At 36.0% G+C, this 19,162-nt stretch overlaps 2 protein-coding genes across 4 annotated transcripts; one reads left to right on the top strand and one right to left on the bottom strand.

The window, feature by feature from the left end:
- The first annotated feature begins 12 nt into the window (after positions 1-12).
- Positions 13-8,428, top strand: LOC121731593. The gene is made up of 7 exons (XM_042121089.1): positions 13-276; positions 532-674; positions 982-1,138; positions 3,639-3,857; positions 4,594-4,752; positions 6,685-6,819; positions 8,110-8,428. Exons 1-7 carry the CDS (start codon positions 136-138, stop codon positions 8,260-8,262), a joined length of 1,107 nt encoding a protein of 368 aa, XP_041977023.1. The 5' UTR covers positions 13-135; the 3' UTR covers positions 8,263-8,428.
- A 4,179-nt stretch (positions 8,429-12,607) lies between these two features.
- On the bottom strand, positions 12,608-18,521 carry LOC121731705 (probable nuclear transport factor 2). Of its 3 annotated transcripts, XM_042121282.1 has the most exons (6): positions 18,447-18,521; positions 18,228-18,363; positions 17,731-17,802; positions 17,411-17,509; positions 15,917-16,047; positions 12,608-12,882 (listed from the first exon to the last, which is right to left on the bottom strand). In XM_042121282.1, the coding sequence occupies exons 2-5, from the start codon at positions 18,333-18,335 to the stop codon at positions 15,937-15,939; spliced, it is 390 nt and encodes a 129-aa protein (XP_041977216.1). In that variant the 5' UTR covers positions 18,336-18,363; positions 18,447-18,521; the 3' UTR covers positions 12,608-12,882; positions 15,917-15,936. The 3 variants fall into 3 exon arrangements, with proteins under 3 accessions (XP_041977216.1, XP_041977213.1, XP_041977215.1); XM_042121279.1 differs by lacking the exon at positions 15,917-16,047; XM_042121281.1 differs by lacking the exon at positions 15,917-16,047 and having other exon boundaries at positions 18,443-18,478.
- Between the last annotated feature and the right edge of the window lie 641 nt (positions 18,522-19,162).

Raw genomic sequence — 19,162 nt, forward strand, 5'->3', positions numbered from 1 at the left:
AGAGAACTCGATACTAAAATTATTTATTTTAAAATCGTGAAAATTTTCTTGAATTCTGTTAATGTGTAATGTGAAAAGACTCAAAACAGTATCAAATTAGTGTGGTTTTCATGTATTCTTTCGTTCATAGTCAAAATGTGGGAGTCACCATACATGACTTGTTTTATTCTCTACATATTTTCTTTTCAAATAATTATCACTGATTCTCGTACTTCTAATATTTGGAAATTGGACCCCGAAAAGAGTCAAATAGTCGACGGTAGCACGTTACCGCAGGTTTGTGGTAGATAATAGTATCATTTACATAATCAATTGTATTTGGCATGTGAAAACTGTTTTGGTAATAAATGACCGATTTCGCTTTACGAACTACCTTCTACTAACTCGTTAGCCTTGGTCCGTGAGGTTTTGTTGATTTTAATTCAAAGTTCACCATAGCATTGATTAAGATATTCAATATAGTGATCTTAGTTCCTTCCTTCCATACAACTGAAGCGTGCAAAGGCAATATACAAATTGTACATTTTGTAGGATGAGTCGAATAAGTCTAAACTGAATGAAGCCGATTCGATTTTCAATATCATAACATCAACAGTATACTACGGTAACACATGGACTAAACATGGTTTTGACAACATGTTCTGCACGGATTGTCAGATGTACGAACAGCAGAGGTAATGAAAAATATCATTAATAACATCCACAAGTTGAACTTGAAAGTGTTGTCCTTTAAGTGCACATTTATTAAATTAAAATTATTGAGAGACTTGTAAATCCTTCAACAATATTGCATTATTAAAATATACACTCCATCTTTATAATTGGGCATAGGCACACCTAACTTGTTTCAGATAACTTGAGAACACAGCTATAATATAACTTCTGTAGGTATACTTTAACAAAACACAGTACACATAATATTATAAAAAGTACACATATTTATAATCACTGTGTGATTCTAATTTACTTTCTTTTATACAGGGCTAATGGTGAAAATGGTGACATATCAAATACGGACACAAACAATGACTTAGAGGATGAATACTTGGATTGTGGGAAAGCAGTAAATTTTACATATTACGACAATCTTGTCGGGGTGGCAAGACGACACCGACATCCAAATGTACCTGAGCCACAGGTGATGAAGGATAAAAACTATAACTCCTGACTATGTTAGCTACATAATAATAATCCATTCATACATACATAATAATCCAATCATCAGACAGTAATTTATTAGACTATTAATATTATTACTCTAACCTTTGGTTTTACCCATGAAGCTATTATAGAGAGGAGATGGCCTAAGCAACTGTGCACTGTGATTTTCAACTAGGTCCTGACGTCATCATTGTGGGCGGGGCTTAAGTCAGTACACTTTCAGCGTTTGTCAGGTGCACACGTAACGAGACTCCCAATAAATTGGTGTTTTTTGCGTTTTTAACAAGGAAAGGATGAAGTATTGTGTTTTACAATGTCGAAAACACTCAGACAGACGTTCTGATAATATAAATACCATCACATTTCATTTGTAAATAATTTTAAATGTAATTTAAATATAAAAGTTCTAGAACATTTTAGCTTTCAGCGTTAATTATACTACTTGACACTAGATGGCCAGACCTTTGAAAGATAATACAGACGTAAATGCCTATAATATTGCATAAGTTTATTGCAATAATCATACTTGAATACTTAAAACCGTGATACACTTTGTCTTAAACACTTTTAATAGGTAAAACCGTACTTATATAGCTTTTATTGTCATATTACTTATAAAGCGCCATCTGTCCTCATCTTGGATAACCATTATGAACGTAACAAATATCCAGGGCCGTATTTAGAATTAAATTATCAACCGACTTCCAAAAAACGAGGAGGTTGTATTTTTATTAAGTATCGCAATGACAGTTTGTTTGCTAATGTTGATTGTTGACGCGCGCGTTTTTATTTGCGAACATTTCTTTTAAGTTTTTATTTTAATTTTTTTTTGTGATAATAATAGGTAATAATATGTGATATTGTTATAGTAATTGATTAATAAAATAATAGCTGAATCACATTCATTGATAAAATATTACCACAAATCTTTTTCATGAAAATTTTGGATTCCCTCAAAAATAAAAAAATAAAGTACTTAACTGAAAGAGTTGAAGCTGCCACGGGGTTGACCAAAAACAAGGTAATACCTTAAGGTTGGGTTGCACCAGAGGCGTGGTTAAAGTTTAAGTTATGGTTATAGTTAAGGTAAATTTAACTTTAACCTTAACTTTGACCGGAGAAATTGACAGCTGACAGCTGGTCCAACAAGGATATAAATGAAGGTGGGCGGGGGCGCTGCTGGTAAAAGAGAACTGTCAAAAATGGCGTTTTTTGTATGATGACAGCGTTAGTTCCTTTTTTCGCCACGCGCATTTAAAACCTTGTCGAGCTTGTCGAGTTCTATGGTTATGGTTAAATATGGCGTCTTGATGGCGTCAATTTTTAACTTTAACCAAAGTTTTGACATTTTGAATTAAAGTTACAGTTAAAGTTAGTTGGTGCAACCCAGATGTACAGAATTGGTCGATTACTTACCTATAAATTAATGCTATCAGAAAATTTTGCTAACGCTACTTTTTTAGCAAACAAAACTATCATTGCGATCCCATTCTGATCGCGCGTGGATTATCATCTTTCATGTACTTACCATCGAAGAAATTGATTCATAGCCCATAGGCCGCCCCCCCCCCCCCCCCCCCCCCTATTACCTCCTAAATGGCTGGCAATGCACCTGTAGCTCTGCTGATGTTGCGAGTGTCCATGGGCGACGGAAGTTGCTTTCTATCTCGGTGGTAGGCATCATGTAGACGTTCAGAGAACATTAATTGCAAAATTTTTTTCTGAATAAAAAAGTTTGAGTTTATCAGGTGACTCGTTTGTCCCCTTATTTTACATTAAAAAACCGGTCAAAATACTAACCCTTATTTTATTAATTGAACTTATTATAATTATTAATATACATTTTTTAAAGTTCTGAGTATGTCCCATAATATTCAAGAATATTCAAGAAATTTGACATCTAGTATTAGATAGCTGAACTACGTGGTAACATCAACATCGACCTAAGCTAGTAGTTTTGCTTTTAGCCGATAGATGAAATACTGAAAAGTGGGCGGAGCTTGACACCCCCTCACCCCGCAAATTGTCACGCGTCGTTTCTTAAGGAAATTCGATTACGACACCTCCTCTCTATATTAGCTTCATGGTTTTACCATAGTCTACTTGACTAAAACACATTTATTATTATCTTAGCAAAACAAGTCTGACTACTTTTTGTTTTTAACCAAATTTGCATTTTTGCATATTTTTGTTATATTAACCCAGTTATTAAGTTTTGTGTGACAGCCTGACAGGTGATAATATATGTTTAAAGTTTTATTAGGCTGTTTGCATACTGACACGAAAATTTGCAAGAAAATCAAAACATAAAATATAGTACCACATATTTTGATGTGTGGAACATTACATATTCTGTAATTATAAATTATAAAGATCATTTGTTATAGTTGAGTGTTGGTTTGTAAAAAGCTTTAGTAAATTTAATTATCATTTATATGATCATAATTAGCAATTGATCAAATCTTTGTTTTTTGTAGGTGGCGCTTATATTTACTAAAAAGAAGTCCTTCAAAAATGGAGTAACAGAACTTGATATAAGTGCTTTAGAGAGAAAGCTAAAGAAGGCGAAACGCGAGAAGCCGAAATCGGTGCAGCTTTACAACCAAATAGGCAACTTCTGGAGAATAAAGGGAGACACTAGACAGTCAATTGAGTGTTTCCGCAGAGCTCTAGCTGTCTCACCATACAATGCTGAGGTATGTTATAATTAATTTATAGTACTTACCTATGTAAGGAGAAATCAATGAAAATTGCCTGACAAATTGCAATGGAATTGATAATAATCTAACTTTCAAATTCTTTCTTGTCATTTTGCCATTCTTTTATCTGCTCTGCTTGTATAATATACATTGTAGTGCTTTCTATCTTGCTTATTAGTCATTGTCTACTACATATTTTACTAAACATATTGTGGTCTTGGCAAATGTGACAGTACATGGCAATAAGTATTTAACTTGACCACATTAAATGTTGCACCGCACGGTCGTAACGAAATAACGTAATAAGAGAGACAGCGCAGCTCGTTATTCATCTTCCTCATAAAATATGTATCCATAACGACACAACGCTGTTGCTGCGACAACGCAACGCAGGGGTTGACATTCAAATGCCAACCCCTGCGTTGCGTTGATCGATCGATCGATCACGCATTATAGGGAGAGGGGGGTGGAACAATGGCATTTTATAGGGGTGAGTATCAAATGACACCTGATTTGTGTCTAGGAGATGCATAGTTTTTTTTAAATACGTGTGGCGGACGTCCCCCCCCCCGTCCCCCCTCCTCTCCCGCCTCCTCCCTATAATGCGTAATTCAAATGCAACCCCCAACGCAGCAATGTGGTCACGTTTTAACCTGCATGGTCTCTCAGAGCAACTCACTGAGGCCGCTGAAATAAAAAAGAAGATGAGACTATAGTATGTATCTTGATTCAGGTGCTCCTAAACCTCGGGCGCGTGCTGTTCACGCTGCAGTACCTGGACGACGCGATCTACCTGACGCGGCGCTCGCTGGAGGTGCAGCCGCCGGACCGCAGCGCCTGGCAGCAGTACTTCACGCTGGGGGAGATATTCAAGGCGTACGGCCATTATCAGGTGGGTGGTGTGTTGTCGGGAGGTGTTATAACTTATAAGGATATATGATTACCGCGGGGCTAAAATGGTCACATTTAGCAATTCCTCTCAATCAATTCAGTAAATTAATTGTCAAAACTGTCAAACTGACAAATGTCAAAAGTTTGATCGAAAGCTTAATCAATACGAAGATGTATGAAGATGCGCACAATTTGTATCGGCCGATAATAATGTACCGAAACCCCAATTTGGTCAAACTTTTGGCCGACTAAAAGTCTGTAGTCTGCAGGGGCTCTTAGTCACAACTCACATCAATGTCAGACTGAGCCATAAGTCATAACCATGTCTCACTATAAGAGATAGCGCACATTAGAGACACGACAGGTTTTAGACAATCTTGTTTCACATAGACGTGTCAGACTTTAAGACTAAAGAGAAACAGTTGTGTCTACCACGCGGCGCATACCAAGACGAAACTGTTTTGTCTACGACGACGCAACGCATACAATAATTGTATATTCATCAGTAGAGAACGCTCGGATCAGACTAGGTACACCGCTAGACAGTTTTGTCGTTGATGTGCGCGCTCGCATACACTTCAAAGGGAAGCCGACAGTCGTTAGTCAGACTTGTCGCCGTGTAGTTCTTGTACGCATTAGACAACTTTGTCTATGAGACGTATTGTTTCAAATGTGCGCGTCTAGTACTTTTTATTATGCGATAGTCTATCTAAAAACTGTCGTGTCTCAAATGTGCGGTCACCCTTAGTTGAATAATGCCAAAGTGACTTGTGGTATTGTGAATGAAAAATTTGCGGTAATTGTTGATTTGGGCTTGGTATTGAGTGTCATAGTGCCTAGCTAAGCACCTCGCATCAATCGAGTGTTAATGTTGCTGAAATGATTATACCCAAGTATGGCGACGCCAAAAGGAGTGCGTATGTGAACTCGTAGCGTAGACGGAAAAAATAAGACCTAAAGTTGTAACGACACTTTTTGCTATAGTTGTAAGCCGTGCGGCGTGCGCTTGTTTGTCTGGCTCTCTCTTTTTCTCTCATAGAAAGCGAGCCAGTTATTTTCGTTTCTTATATCTATTTCGCGTTGAACAGGTGTCACGACGATTTTTTGTTGTTGTTGAGTGTATTCAGGTTTTGTATGTACATACATACATTACAAAAAAAATACAATTCCTTCACTAAATTCTCTAAAGGAACTTCGTTCCATCCCACAGTGTACGGAGGAGACGAAAAATCGGAAATTTTCTATTTTCTTCAATTTTGAATAGGCATTAATATTATGAATGCAGGAGTAGAACACCCGCGTGTCGCGTGCCCGGAAGGGAAAAATCCATATTTAAATAAAATTTTGTGTACCACCTGAAAGCCTATTAAATAAGGCATATTTCAAGCTTTTTTTCTAATTCGCCGTATCAATATTTTACATACAATAAAATAATTTTCATTTTTAGCTTTTTATTTTTTTTATCCAAAACTAAACAAAAGATGCAATCGAAAATATCAACAAATTAAAGGTATACAAGCATTCTATACGCACAAAAAAAATCACCCGTGAGATCCGTTTACAACTAGAGATATTTGATCGGTAAATCCTACACTAGGGCTGCCACCATACGTCTTTCAATGGATGGCTGTCAATAATGCAATAGAAATAGTCACTTAGTACATTAACATTTACAGTATAAAAGTTATATAAGTGCATCCGGGTATCCCTTGACACCTGAACACTAATAAAACAATATTTGCTTGCACTTTTTCCACTATATTAAGAAATTATTAACAAATTACACGACCGGTTTCGAAATTAATCATCTTCAGGTGATCAACATGCATTTCCACCAAGAACCAACGGTACAATCAATTACATATACCCTTGACACCTGTCAAAGTTTTTTACGTTGTCGGGTTATAATTAAACTTGTTATTATGATTTTCAGGAGGCTGCGGTGCACCTGCGGCACGCGTTAGACCTGAGGCCGGACTTCGAGCCCGCCGTCGCCGCGCTCAAAGACATAGAGAACATACCGGAGGCCTCGGTCCACGTCTACACACTACTCATCATTGTTTGTTTGGTAATACATATAACTTATATTATAAAACCGGTCAAGTGCGTGTCGGGCCACGCGCAATATAGGTTTCCGTAGTTTACACTACTAACAACATCAACATCGGTTACGTACAAAGGAATTTGATCGAAAAGTTTCTTTATACTTCGCCGAATACATTTTTTTTAGTTGATCGACTATTACTCAATAATTTATTAAGTCTTACTTACTTCCTACTTCTTACTAGCTACTAGCCATGATAATTTTACTTTTAAATTCAGCATATTTCCTACTCCCGTGAATTTTTTCACATTTCCAGAAGCACCCATATAGAAGGGGGGGGACACTGGACTAACGATTTTTCCACTTTAAAACTTAATATTTCACAAATGTATCCCTAAATCGGTGAAAGGATCTATAAATAGGTACTCGAAATATTTTTTAAAAACCTATCCAACGATACCCCACGATGGGGTGGACGCGAAAAAAAACCATCCTCACTTCATGTGTAGGGGAGGTACCATAAAAAATTTTTTTTTAAAGATTTTATGTACCATTTTGTTGGCATTATCAATATGTACATTCATGCCGATTCACAGCTTTGTAGGTCTTACTCTCGGAGCAAAACCGCGGACAGACAGACGCACAGACAGATGGACAGACGGACGGACAGACCGAAACTATAAGGGTTCCTTGTTCACTAAGGAACCCTAATAAACGAGAAAGTGTGCCTGTCTATTACCTCTACATGCTGAATAATTTAGATAGGTACCTATAATATATGTAGATAATATTTTGAGAGATGGGATAAAGGATAGTTAGGATACTTTTTATAATATGTTTTGCATACTCGGTATTTTTTAATTCCTGTTTATACTTAGGGCCTGTTTCACCACTTCCTGATAAGTGCCGAATAGACTATCCACCACTAACTTGACAGATGAAGTATGGAGAATCTGTCAAAAAAGTTGTGAATAGCCTATTCGGCACTTTATCAGAAAGTGGTGAAACAGGGTCCGTACCACGAAACAGTTTTGAGACACAAACAATCGTACGAGAATGTTGCGTCCTACTGTAACAAACGTGAAATGACGTTGTTAGAGCAGGACATGGCATTCTCGTCCGATTGTTAGAATCTCAAAACCGTTTGGTGGTATAGGCCCAGGCCCTTAATGTCACGAGTCACCTCCTGCTGATTACAAACCACAATTCACGATTATATGAATACAAACCATATATTTAATTTCACAATTCTAGTACTCAACTTACAATTTTTGTTTTTAACTCTATGACTCATCAATCATCGCCACTTTTCAGGTGATGGGCGTCCTGCTGGTGATACTGTCCTCGGTGGACAACAGCAATGAAGCAGAGGAACACAAGCATCAGCGCCACTTCAACCGCGCGATGGCAATGCGCTCGCTACGCGGGTACTCCATATCCGGCGCGCGAGGACGCAAGAAGGCCTAAAGCCGTTAATAAACCGCTCTTACAATACTCAAGATCGCTCTTGAGATGCTTAAAGTATGCTAGTGAGACTAACGCCCGTATCATTAGTCGTTTCCTAGAGATAAAACCAGCTCATACCTCAATAATAAGGGCCAACGCTAAAATTGCGCGGGCGCACGCTCGGTGTATAAATGAAAAATAGTATGGGCAGCGCAGTCGCGTGCGACTGCACATAATATTTTTCATTTATACACACGCGAGCGTGCGCCCGCGCGAGTTTTAGCGATGGCCCTAATAGTTTAAAAAAACTTAAATAAACACGCTGAATTTATTTTCATCTTTTATTAGAATTATTCGAATTCATTTATCTTTTTTTCAATTTTTGTATTAATTGGAGTACTGGAGATAGGTAAAAATCGTGCTCAAAGATTCCTTTGCATACTACAGCCCAAGCTTATAAAAGCGTGCAGGATATAAAATAAACTAAAGCGTGTTAAAAATGATGACGTTTTGTTGAACAAATGACATATTTTTGAAGGGTTGAGTCAAGTGCAGGAAATCTCGAAGAAACGACTAAATGTGCGTCCACATTTGTATCATTTGCGCGATCAGATTTCCGTCGCGATCATCGCGCCGTATCAAGTATGCGTATCATAGTGTGGACGCCTATTTGATACGACACGTATCAGATACGCGGTTAATAGCGATCGGGGCTACGCGACGGAGATCTGATCGCGCAAATGATACAAATGTGGATGAGGCCTAAGGTGAAGATATGAGTGACAGTTCTCACACTCCACGCTACGCAAATATCTTACAAGTAAACCACATCGTTATTCAACTGCTAATACGCGAGTGTGGTACCTTGACTTAAGTACTACAATATGCTCTTGACATCGAACTAATAATAATAATGAAAGACCATCTTAAGACGCTAAGAGCGTACCAAGATTGGTATTGAGTACGAGTCTGAGAGCGGTTTATTAATACGGCTAAGCCGAATGCAGATGTACACCTGAGTTTACAACCTCTTGAGTTCCTAGCGTTTACCGACTGTTAAAGGTACTTATGTAATGCTCAAATTATTTATTTTTAAGTTGAACGTCCTTGCATTGTCATTAATATCTTAATTATTGGTCAAATTTTAAAACTACAATGGATTGGGTAATAGTTTATCTGGGGGCACGGGAGTGCCCCAGCCAAGCTTTTTAGCAAAGGCACGGCCGTACCATACTTTTCTCGAAGCGGTTCGCGGCTATTTCACACCCCCTTTATCTTCCATGTTAACAAAGCTAGGGATTGATATTTTTGGTTTTCTTTTTCAATGGTTGTGTAATTCCTATTGGATATTCTTCTTGACGACAGCTGGATTTAACATAATTCGCAAATTTTTAAGCTGCTTTTTTTTCCAAATTATTATTCTAAAGTATTTTTATTAAAAAAAAACTGTCTGGCATTTAACATGAGGTTATAACTCCTATTATATTCATGAAAAATGTACCCGAATGACTAAATTAATGTTATCAATTATCATTCAGTTACGAAAAATAGACATTAAAAAAACTTATTTCGTTTTAGAGAAAACTTCCTTATAAGTAATTCAATACCCTTCTTAAATGTTTAAGGTATTGATGACAATGCTTTCGTAATATTTAACGGACTAAACCCTGTTGTATTTTGTGGTATATCGGTTAGTGATTTAATACATTCAACTAAGTACAAATTACAAAACCATATTTTATCGTTTTAAGTCGAAATTTTTGTACCACTTGTAACGTTTTATTGTCAATGTAATGTTGTAAGAAATGGCGCGCTTTTGGTATTAACCATCATCAATGTTTGTGATGAGGTATGAACCAGTGAGTTGGTGATGGTTGGTGAATGTTTAGAATGTAGTGGTGTGGTCTCGAAGGGGATTGTGGATTCAATCTTAGTGGAGATACTGTAATTTATACCTCAGTGGCATAACTTATCCAATTTGCTGTTATTACAAGAGGTCTTTGTATAATTTCACACCATAAAGCGCCATAAGAAACTTGTGTTTATTGATTCTACACTCATGCCAAAAATACAAACTTTAAATTGTTTTTTTTTTTACCTGTTGTTATTTTTTACGAAACAAGAGGCTGAGCAGTTATGTAAGCAGTATTATTACAAGTTTTTAGAAGATCCAAATAAGCTACGTAACAACTGTACATTTTTTAATCATACAATATTTTGTAAGAGCCATTTTTCAATCAGTTATGTTGAGTTTTATGTGTTATTTTGTTTTAAAATGTACTGAACTAATTATTATCATACAACTAACAATGTTTTTGTTTTACAGTGCTAACTCAAATAACTCTACTAATAAGATTCAAAATGATGTCATAATGTTACCTTAACATTTGTTAAGTATTTTATAAGAGATTTTAAACTCAGGCTAAGGAATGAAACTCTTGCGAAGCTCAAATTAAATGGAAAGATGAACGTTAAAGAAAGGCAACTGTTTCTGTTGGTAAGAACCGAAACTAAAATATACTGGTCCATATGTCCATATTTCGAGCGTGTACAATGTAAAATGCTATTTAAGACAGCTACCCACAATAAAGCTTACCGTATTTAACTTTATTGCGTACAAACCTATTCAGTAATTGTTTTGTTAATATTATTGGAGAAGAATGGGGCTTGTACACCGATAAAAATGCCATGAATGATTTGATCTCGTTTGAACTTTGTTGTTTGCATGTGATTTCCGTTTTAGCAGTTTGACTACTTAATTGTACACAATACCTACGTCATAATAAAAATATTAACAGCAAATAACTATGCAAAGTCTGCTTTCTTTGTCTGGCATATCGGAAAAGTCATTTGATAGACAACGACAGTGGAATTTCAATAGTTGTACGCTGTTAAAAATCTTTATTAAGAAGAAGGTAAAACTTTGACGTACCTATTTTATCAATACACTCAGCAAGTACATTTTCAATTCACGTGACGTATTGTTGTAAAGTTTTGCACGTAATTCTGTAATCAGTAGCTCTACCATGAGTTTAAAGCTATAGTATTTTTCGATACTCGATACCGACTACCGTAAATTTTTTGTATAGCAAATACAGCGCCTCTAGCGGTTATTTGCGGAACTAAAATCGCCATACTAAATATTTACGTAGTCGGTATCGAGTATCGATAAATACTATAGCTTTAAACTCATGGTAGAGCTACTGTACTGCTCAAAATGCGTGCCCACGATTTAAGGTTTTAATTTTAAAAAACAGACTTTGAGATTATTTGGCTTTAAACCTAAACCGTATTCTATGCCGCTGAGTGTATCAAAAATAAAAATAAATAAACAGTAGTAATACTCTGTAGAGATATTAAAGACTCGAATTTTTGTAATTTATAAAACTGCTTTTCTAAAATTATGGATTCACTAGGCAGGCAAGATTAGCTTTGACAATGGCTTGGCCGATGAGTTTGTGCTTTCTGAGAGCTGGTTGGCCTGACTCATGCGAGGCTCCATTTGGTGGCAGAAATGGTGGCAACAACATTGTGTGGATTGGAATTCTTCATTATCTAAAAATATGTGATATCGGTTTCTGTGTTGTTTAACTAATGTTTAAACATTCTCTAGCACTTTAAAATTGACTAACGTCTACACTAAAAATACGCCCATAAAGCCTTAAGAACCGGGAATAAATTATGTTTCACTCGCATTAGAACACGGTAGTCCAAACTGCTGTCAGAAAGCATATTGCATAGCCTAGTGGAAGTGAGCCTAAGAGAATCAACACCGTAGAGACGGCCGCCGAAGGACCTTTGCAACCTAGTCATTCACTTAGCGGTGAACTTAGTGCATGGACTCGTCGAGTGTAGTAGTGTCGTGAGATTTTGTTGGTAAATCTTAAATTGAAAGATTGGATAACGTACCTGTGTCGAATGGTTCTTTTGTTAATTTTTTGACTATTTATTACTTAATACATGATTGTCTTAGCATCTACATCTTGTTTCAATTGTCTACTCCCAAATAAATAGTATAGTCTGTCAAGAAAGTGAAGAAATTAAAAAGTGGCAACATCGTAGTGTCATCCCTTTCAAATCAATCTAAGAAAAAAGGGATGACACTACGATGTTGCCACTTTTTAATTTCTTCACTTTCTTGCCGGACTATATAATATTAGGCTGGTATTATATTGTGCGGCCGCCCGAATGCGCGGTTTGGCGGCTAAACTGCGCAATTACAAGCAAACGTATAACGATTTAAACATCGACGCGGCGCGCTCTTTTACTAGTTATCTCGAGTTGTAGCCGCCAAACCGCGCGTTCGCACCGCATCATAGAAATTCAGCCTTAGCGCCATCTGTTGACAACAAATCAAACGACGCCATAGTAAAAAATTATAATGCATTTATTATAAAATGTATACATAACTGAAGAAGGTTCACTTTCATTACTTAAGCTTTAATTTAGCTGTATGCGCGACGTTTCTCAAGGCATTGTTCGTGAGCTTACACCTAGATAACCAAAACGAATGCGTGGGCAGTCTCTTTACACTGTGTCGTGAATGCCGAGACGGAAGATGTCATGTTGAACGAAAAACGAGTCCCCGAGCGGTTTCAATACGAATGTCTGCATGTACGGGTGTGGAGGATCATCGTCGCACTGGAAATTAAAAAGGGATTAAATAATTGAAATAAAGTTCAAATTAAATTATAAAAAATATAGGACACTGATAAACTCATTTTTAGGGCGCGTTCAGACGTGCGCGTGGACTCAGCTTGCGCGTTCATCCAAACGCGACGCTACAGCAGAAAACGCGCACGCCTGGAACGCGCCGTTAGAGTACGGTTACACGGTCAGTCTGGCATCAGTTCAATCCATCAGTCTGAGACTGACTCCAGAATGATAATCGAAAAGTACCATCGAGGAAGTTGACAGACCAACGTTATTTGGTCAAATATGTCAATTCAATGTTAATTGTGATCTGTCAGCTGGGTTTGACGTAACGCAATCAAACTACTTAGGTCCCCGATTTGCATAGGAATCAACTTCTCTGATAGTACATAATAAAAAAATGATAAGTACATCAATCAAACGGTTACCTGATCATTTTCCCGTCAGTCCTGATCAGACTGATGGACTGAACTGATGCCAAACTGACTGTGTAACCTATGACTGCTATGCTGTAATTTGTAAAGGGCCATAAAGATCTATATTAAATCAAACATATTGTATTTTAAGTATTTAATTGAATAAGGATTAATGCCGTATTGGTTAAAATCGCTTCGAAAATTTGCCATTATTTGTAGTAAAAAGTAAATGATAAAAAATGTTATTGTGGGATATCCCTAAGAGATAGACATCATCGCGAAGTTTTCTGTAGACCTTTTCATTGTGCACAATACTTAGTACATTATTTTGATAAATCTCGTAGAGTTTAGCCTGCGTTTGCAATGTAAGTGACATCAGACTAGACCTCAAAAATAACAGTATTTCTCCACTCTTTAATGACTGTTATTATACCTATAACCTTCCTCTTGAATCACTATCTATCTATAAAAGAAAACCGCATCAAAATCCGTTGCCTAGTTTTAAAGATTAAAGGGACCAAAGGGACATGAGGACAGAAAAAGCGACTGTTTTTTAACTGACTTCCAAAAAACGAGGAGGTTATATTATGTTCGGCTGTGGATATATATTTTTTTATACTATGTAGTGATGATGCTGTGCCATTGGCAACCCAAGAGAGTAGTTAAAAAATAATAATTCGGCACACAAAAATATTATAAAAGGAAATAGGACAATTTAATTATAAAAACATTATATTCATACTACTTTTTCTTGCTTTTAATATTTCAGAATACTTTTATCTACTTGAGGAGTTCAAATTCAGATAATGAGCGTTAAAAATAAACAAGTGATAACATATAGGTGTCGACGACCATTAAAAAGAATACCAGTCATTTGTTTCAGTTGTATCAGATAAACAAAGTACAAACCAATGAGTAAAGACCAAATAATAATAATAATAATCATTTAATTCAGGCAATAGACCTGTAAAATAATATATTAATTCAAAATCGTAACACTCCAATTTATTGTAAAGATCTGATTAGTCCTATGGTTACTATTTTTTAAGATTGTAACAGCTGCTGCTGTAAAACGAGTTGAGGAAAAAATATAAAAAGAAAGGCTATAATATTCTATAGCAGGCTCTGCCATATCTCTAATATTGAATCTAATCTACGATTCGACTGAATAACTAGCGCAGGGGTCACCAATTGGCGGACCGAGGTCCGCATCTGGGCCGCCGTCCCATTGTGTGCGGACCATAAACCTACGACAGTATATATTAAGCCTATGGTGCGGACCAAGCATGTTTGAAGATGAACTTCGTTAAAAATTAATTTAGGTCTCGAGTCCTCGACATACCGATGAACATGACGTAGCAACAAAAGTTACACTTTTCTCATTGATACAAACCAATACCTTTGTAATTTCCGTATTTTTTTTAATGTGCGGACCGCGAAGGTCATTTTATTTCTTAAAACGGACCCCGAGCGAAACTAATTGGTGACCCCTGGACTAGCGTTTTCTTGCGACTTAGCGTTATAGAATGACACCATTCAATTGAATGACTCGGCCGAAGTCGAACGTCGATTGAACGATCTTCACCCAACGTCCAACAGTTAGCGATTTGTAATATATTATATAGCCCTTTAAAGATAGCGGACATGAAATCAGTCAGGTAATTGAACGTATTTCACTTTTTTCCCACTACGGCGCTAATTGTCACTAAAACAAATATGGCGTCAAACAGCTTGCACAGCTGACTGCACTGTGTTGATATTAATTTGTCGATTAAATTTACTTTCAAGTGTTTTATTTGTTATAAAATAATATGACAGCGTGGATTAACCTATTACTACCCCGTCAACGGCTACATAAAAAAATTATAGCATCCCATTTAACAACTTCACTATACATGACTGACTTTTAGTCAAAATGTTAAACGTCACAGCCTAACATCTTAACGAGTTGTCCTTTAGTCATTCAATTGAATGGTGTCATTCTATGAAAACGCTGCGATTCAATCAAATCGCAGATTAAACCAGATGACTGCGACATATACACATTTAACATTACTAAAAAGTAAAAACTAAGAATTGTTCTAGTCTTAGATTTTTTAAAAGTGGAAAAAAAATCCACTGCAAGTCAGAATTAACAAATAACTATATTATTTTAATCTACATCTAATGAAGCCTAGCCTACCCTAGACTAGCTTACAATAACATGCGAACATTATTATATTAAGAATATTATTTATTAGGGGTAGTGCATGTATTAGTTTTTATAGCACACACAAAAATAAAAGGGTGAAATTAAAACTTAATTAAGTATCAATGATAAGAAGAAGCAATGCATTTGTGTTAAAGATTATAAAAATATATTGTCAGTCAAAGATTTGATTATGGTCAGTGTCTTTCAACAAGGTAGGTTTTGAAACTATATATAAGAAAAAGCCACAGGAAAAACATTACATAGTTTTTAGAGATTATTAATGTAAAAATCAAAATTACAGGATTTGTACAGACAAGATTTTTCTTCATACATAGAAAAGTTGAAAAACACTGCATTAAACTATTAAGTATGCGGGGATATTATTTACAGTGCACATATTATATATTGTGCTTACTTCGCCTCCTGTAGATATACTTATATGTCATGTAGGGCAAGTCTGAACATATCGTGTTCGACATAGAAAGAGTTCCCTATTGGCTTCAGGACAAATGTCTGGAAGTACGCATGTGGCTGGTCCTCGTCAGTCTGTTATTTAACAGCTTCAATTTATTATCAGTAAACAAAATTTACAACTAATATGACCATAACAAAAGTTTCCACAAACACAGTCAGTAGAAATATAATATCCACTAGATGGCCCGCGCATTTTCCCATAAAAGATATTTTCCTTGTTTTTCCCACATTTTCCTGATAATAGTCTTACTCGATAAATCTATCTAACACTGAGATAAGTTTTTAAATCGGACCTGTAGTTCCTGAGATTGATGCGTTCAAGCAAACATACTCTTCAGGTTTATAATATTAGGTAGGTATAGATTTTTTTTAATTATCGCTTGACAAACTCGAGTCTCGATCTAAAAGACTATGAAATGGTATAACATGGTAGTGATGATGATGATGATGATGAATGTAATTTGCATAGTAGCATATGCTTTCTGTTCTTAAAACAACGCCGAAACTCCCAAACTTGTATCTATAAAGAATCAGGAGTTCTCTCAGCACCTTCCGAACCACGGTATACCAGGTATATCTCAGTGCAAAATCTTACTTGTTGGTAGCATATGCTTAGAATACTTCTCACGAAACCGAAGTCACCACATATTTCCCTATAAGTTTTGAGGAGTTCCCTCAATTACTTATGGATCCTTCATCAGATCACCACTTTTGTGAATATAATACCAAATTGGGATGATACCCTATATACCACAAGAAAAATTTTGAAAATCGGTTAACAAATGGCGGAGTAATCGTTGAACATAAGAAAACAAACATAACACCTCCCCCATTTTGAAAGTCGGTTAAAATTGTAGCCTATGTGTTATTCTGACGTATAAGCTATATTATTGTAAAGTTTCATTAAAATCCGTTCAGTAGTTTTTGCGTGAAAGAGTATCAAACATCCATACATCCAAACAAACTTTCGCCTTTATAATATTAGTAGGATAGTAGGAAGTAGGATTGCCTAGCTCACGTGCATCTAGACGGCACATGCTAAACTTATACTATTTATTGTAATTATTGTAACTACTTTTACTTCTTTCCACTTTTCCATGACTGATCAGTGAGGCTCTAACATTTTATGATAAAGAAATATGTCTACTGACTGTGGAAGTCTAATATGATTTATAAGTACTTATTGTACTATCAGAGAAGTTGATTTCATAGAAATCGGGGACCTAAGTAGTTTGGTTGTGTTATGTCAAACCCAGCTGACAGATCACAATTAACATTGAATTGACATATTCGACCAAATAGCTTTGGTCTGCAATTGCATAGGAATCAACTTCCTCGATGGTACATCACTTTCATTATAACAATCACTTTTTAAACTGTGACAATGTATGTTATTATAATTACTATAAAGACAAAAATGTAAAAGACAACTAACCTGTAATCTCCCGAGGACATTTATTAAAACTCCACCATCAAACATTGGTTGTGAATCAACTGATGTTATTAGTCTACCAATTTTTTGAAATGTAAGACTCTGGAATTAAGAGAAAGATGATTAAATATTTTGTATTTGCTAAACAGCAACAATTGTTGCCTTTGTATTCTGGGAAACAGGAGCTTAGAGTACATAATTGCAGCATAACTTTGTTTAAGTAGCACATTATCTTAACTTTTACTAAGTTTTTGTATTACACTTCTTGTGCTTTTCAATCAAGAAGGCCATGGTATACTCAGACCATAGAAGATAGAACTTACATTTAATTTTTCCATAATTTTGGGAGCACCTTGAATTTGAACGCCTTCGAATGTCATAAATGACGATTCAACCTGAAAAGACATGTGATTACGACTTTGTACTAGACTATAGGATACGATAAAAGACAAGAAATGCACTGTTAGTCAAGAAAGAGGATACCTATATGATGCCACATAAAAATCTGGTGCAATCATTAACATCCTGATTAATGATTGCACCAGATTTTTATGTTTACATTATGCTTACATCTGGGTGGACGGCAGTGCACCCGCCGAGACGAGTATAGGTGACTCTAACAATGCTCAGGCATAAAGTAACGAATATATTTTAATGTTCTCCTCTCACAATCTTAGCAGAACATTGTTTTGGCCTGACAAGTGACAACTTACCCGCGAACGGCAAAGATAACCTTTAAGCTACTTATTTGTTTTGATTCGCTATTCAGAGTAATTAGAAGGTTCTTTTACTTATCCGAAGTACAGTAAGTAATACTTACATTGTACATATTTGCTAAATTCGCCCTCTGTGCCGGATCATCAAAGAGTGTATAATATTGCTGTACAAAACCTTTGCCGATAGCATCGTACTGCGGGTTTAGCGCCATTTAGGATATAAGTTGCGTCCCGATGCAACTAAAACATAAAATAACAAAAATATGAAAGTAACGAAATCAGTGCAACGAGAGTATATAAAATTTAAATCGTATTTTACTCACTTGTTCAGGATAATTCAGCAAAGATGGCAAAACGACCACCGCCACAGACAAAAATGTCTGAGTGTCAGCTGTCAACTGTCAGACGTCAGTACCACAGACTACTTAGGGATACTACGTATGTCAGTACCCTGTATCACAGATGTAGATGGCTTAGATCCCTAACGGCGGTTCCCAATATTTGATCTATCTCTGGTTTGGCCCTACTAGAGATAGGAATAGCTCACATTAGACATTAGAGACATCTAATTTATGTCAATTATGAGCTATTCCTATCTCTAGAAGGGCAAAACCAGAGATAGATCAAATATTGGGAACGGCCGTAAGCCATCTACATCTGTGATCGAAAATGAAAGAAAATATCGATATATCGATACATCGATATTTAAAAAAATATCAATATCGGTCTCGATATATCGCGAAAAAAATATTGATATATCGATATATCGGTCAAATTTTTCGACCAATTTGCTTTTTTTCAAAATTAATTTATAGTCCGTCTTTTTTAAAGATTTTTTAAAAATCTTTATTTTAATAAGGGCTTTTGCAATACAAGACATGCCAGCATTGTTTAGTGAACAGAATATCACTTTATACTTTATATACTTTATTACTTTTACTTTATAATATGCGTTTCCGACAAGTAACATTCACTACATAAATGAAGCTAATTAAATTGGCAACAATTTAAGCCTAACCGCAGCTCTCTAAACCTTATA

This window comes from Aricia agestis, chromosome 11 (assembly GCF_905147365.1).
Source record: "Aricia agestis chromosome 11, ilAriAges1.1, whole genome shotgun sequence".
NCBI classification, from domain to species: Eukaryota; Metazoa; Arthropoda; class Insecta; order Lepidoptera; family Lycaenidae; genus Aricia; species Aricia agestis.

Excerpts from the sequence above, each read along its gene's own strand:
- LOC121731593 (XM_042121089.1), top strand. The coding sequence starts at position 136 with ATGTGGGAGTCACCATACATGACTTGTTTTATTCTCTACATATTTTCT. Across the intron at positions 277-531 it reads ACGGTAGCACGTTACCGCAG|GATGAGTCGAATAAGTCTAA; the intron begins GTTTGTGGTAGA and ends TACATTTTGTAG. Across the intron at positions 6,820-8,109 it reads TACTCATCATTGTTTGTTTG|GTGATGGGCGTCCTGCTGGT; the intron begins GTAATACATATA and ends GCCACTTTTCAG.
- LOC121731705 (XM_042121279.1), bottom strand. The coding sequence starts at position 18,335 with ATGGCGCTAAACCCGCAGTACGATGCTATCGGCAAAGGTTTTGTACAG. Across the intron at positions 17,803-18,227 it reads ATTTAGCAAATATGTACAAT|GTTGAATCGTCATTTATGAC; the intron begins GTAAGTATTACT and ends ATGTCTTTTCAG. Across the intron at positions 12,883-17,410 it reads ATGTCCTCGGGAGATTACAG|TGCGACGATGATCCTCCACA; the intron begins GTTAGTTGTCTT and ends TTTAATTTCCAG.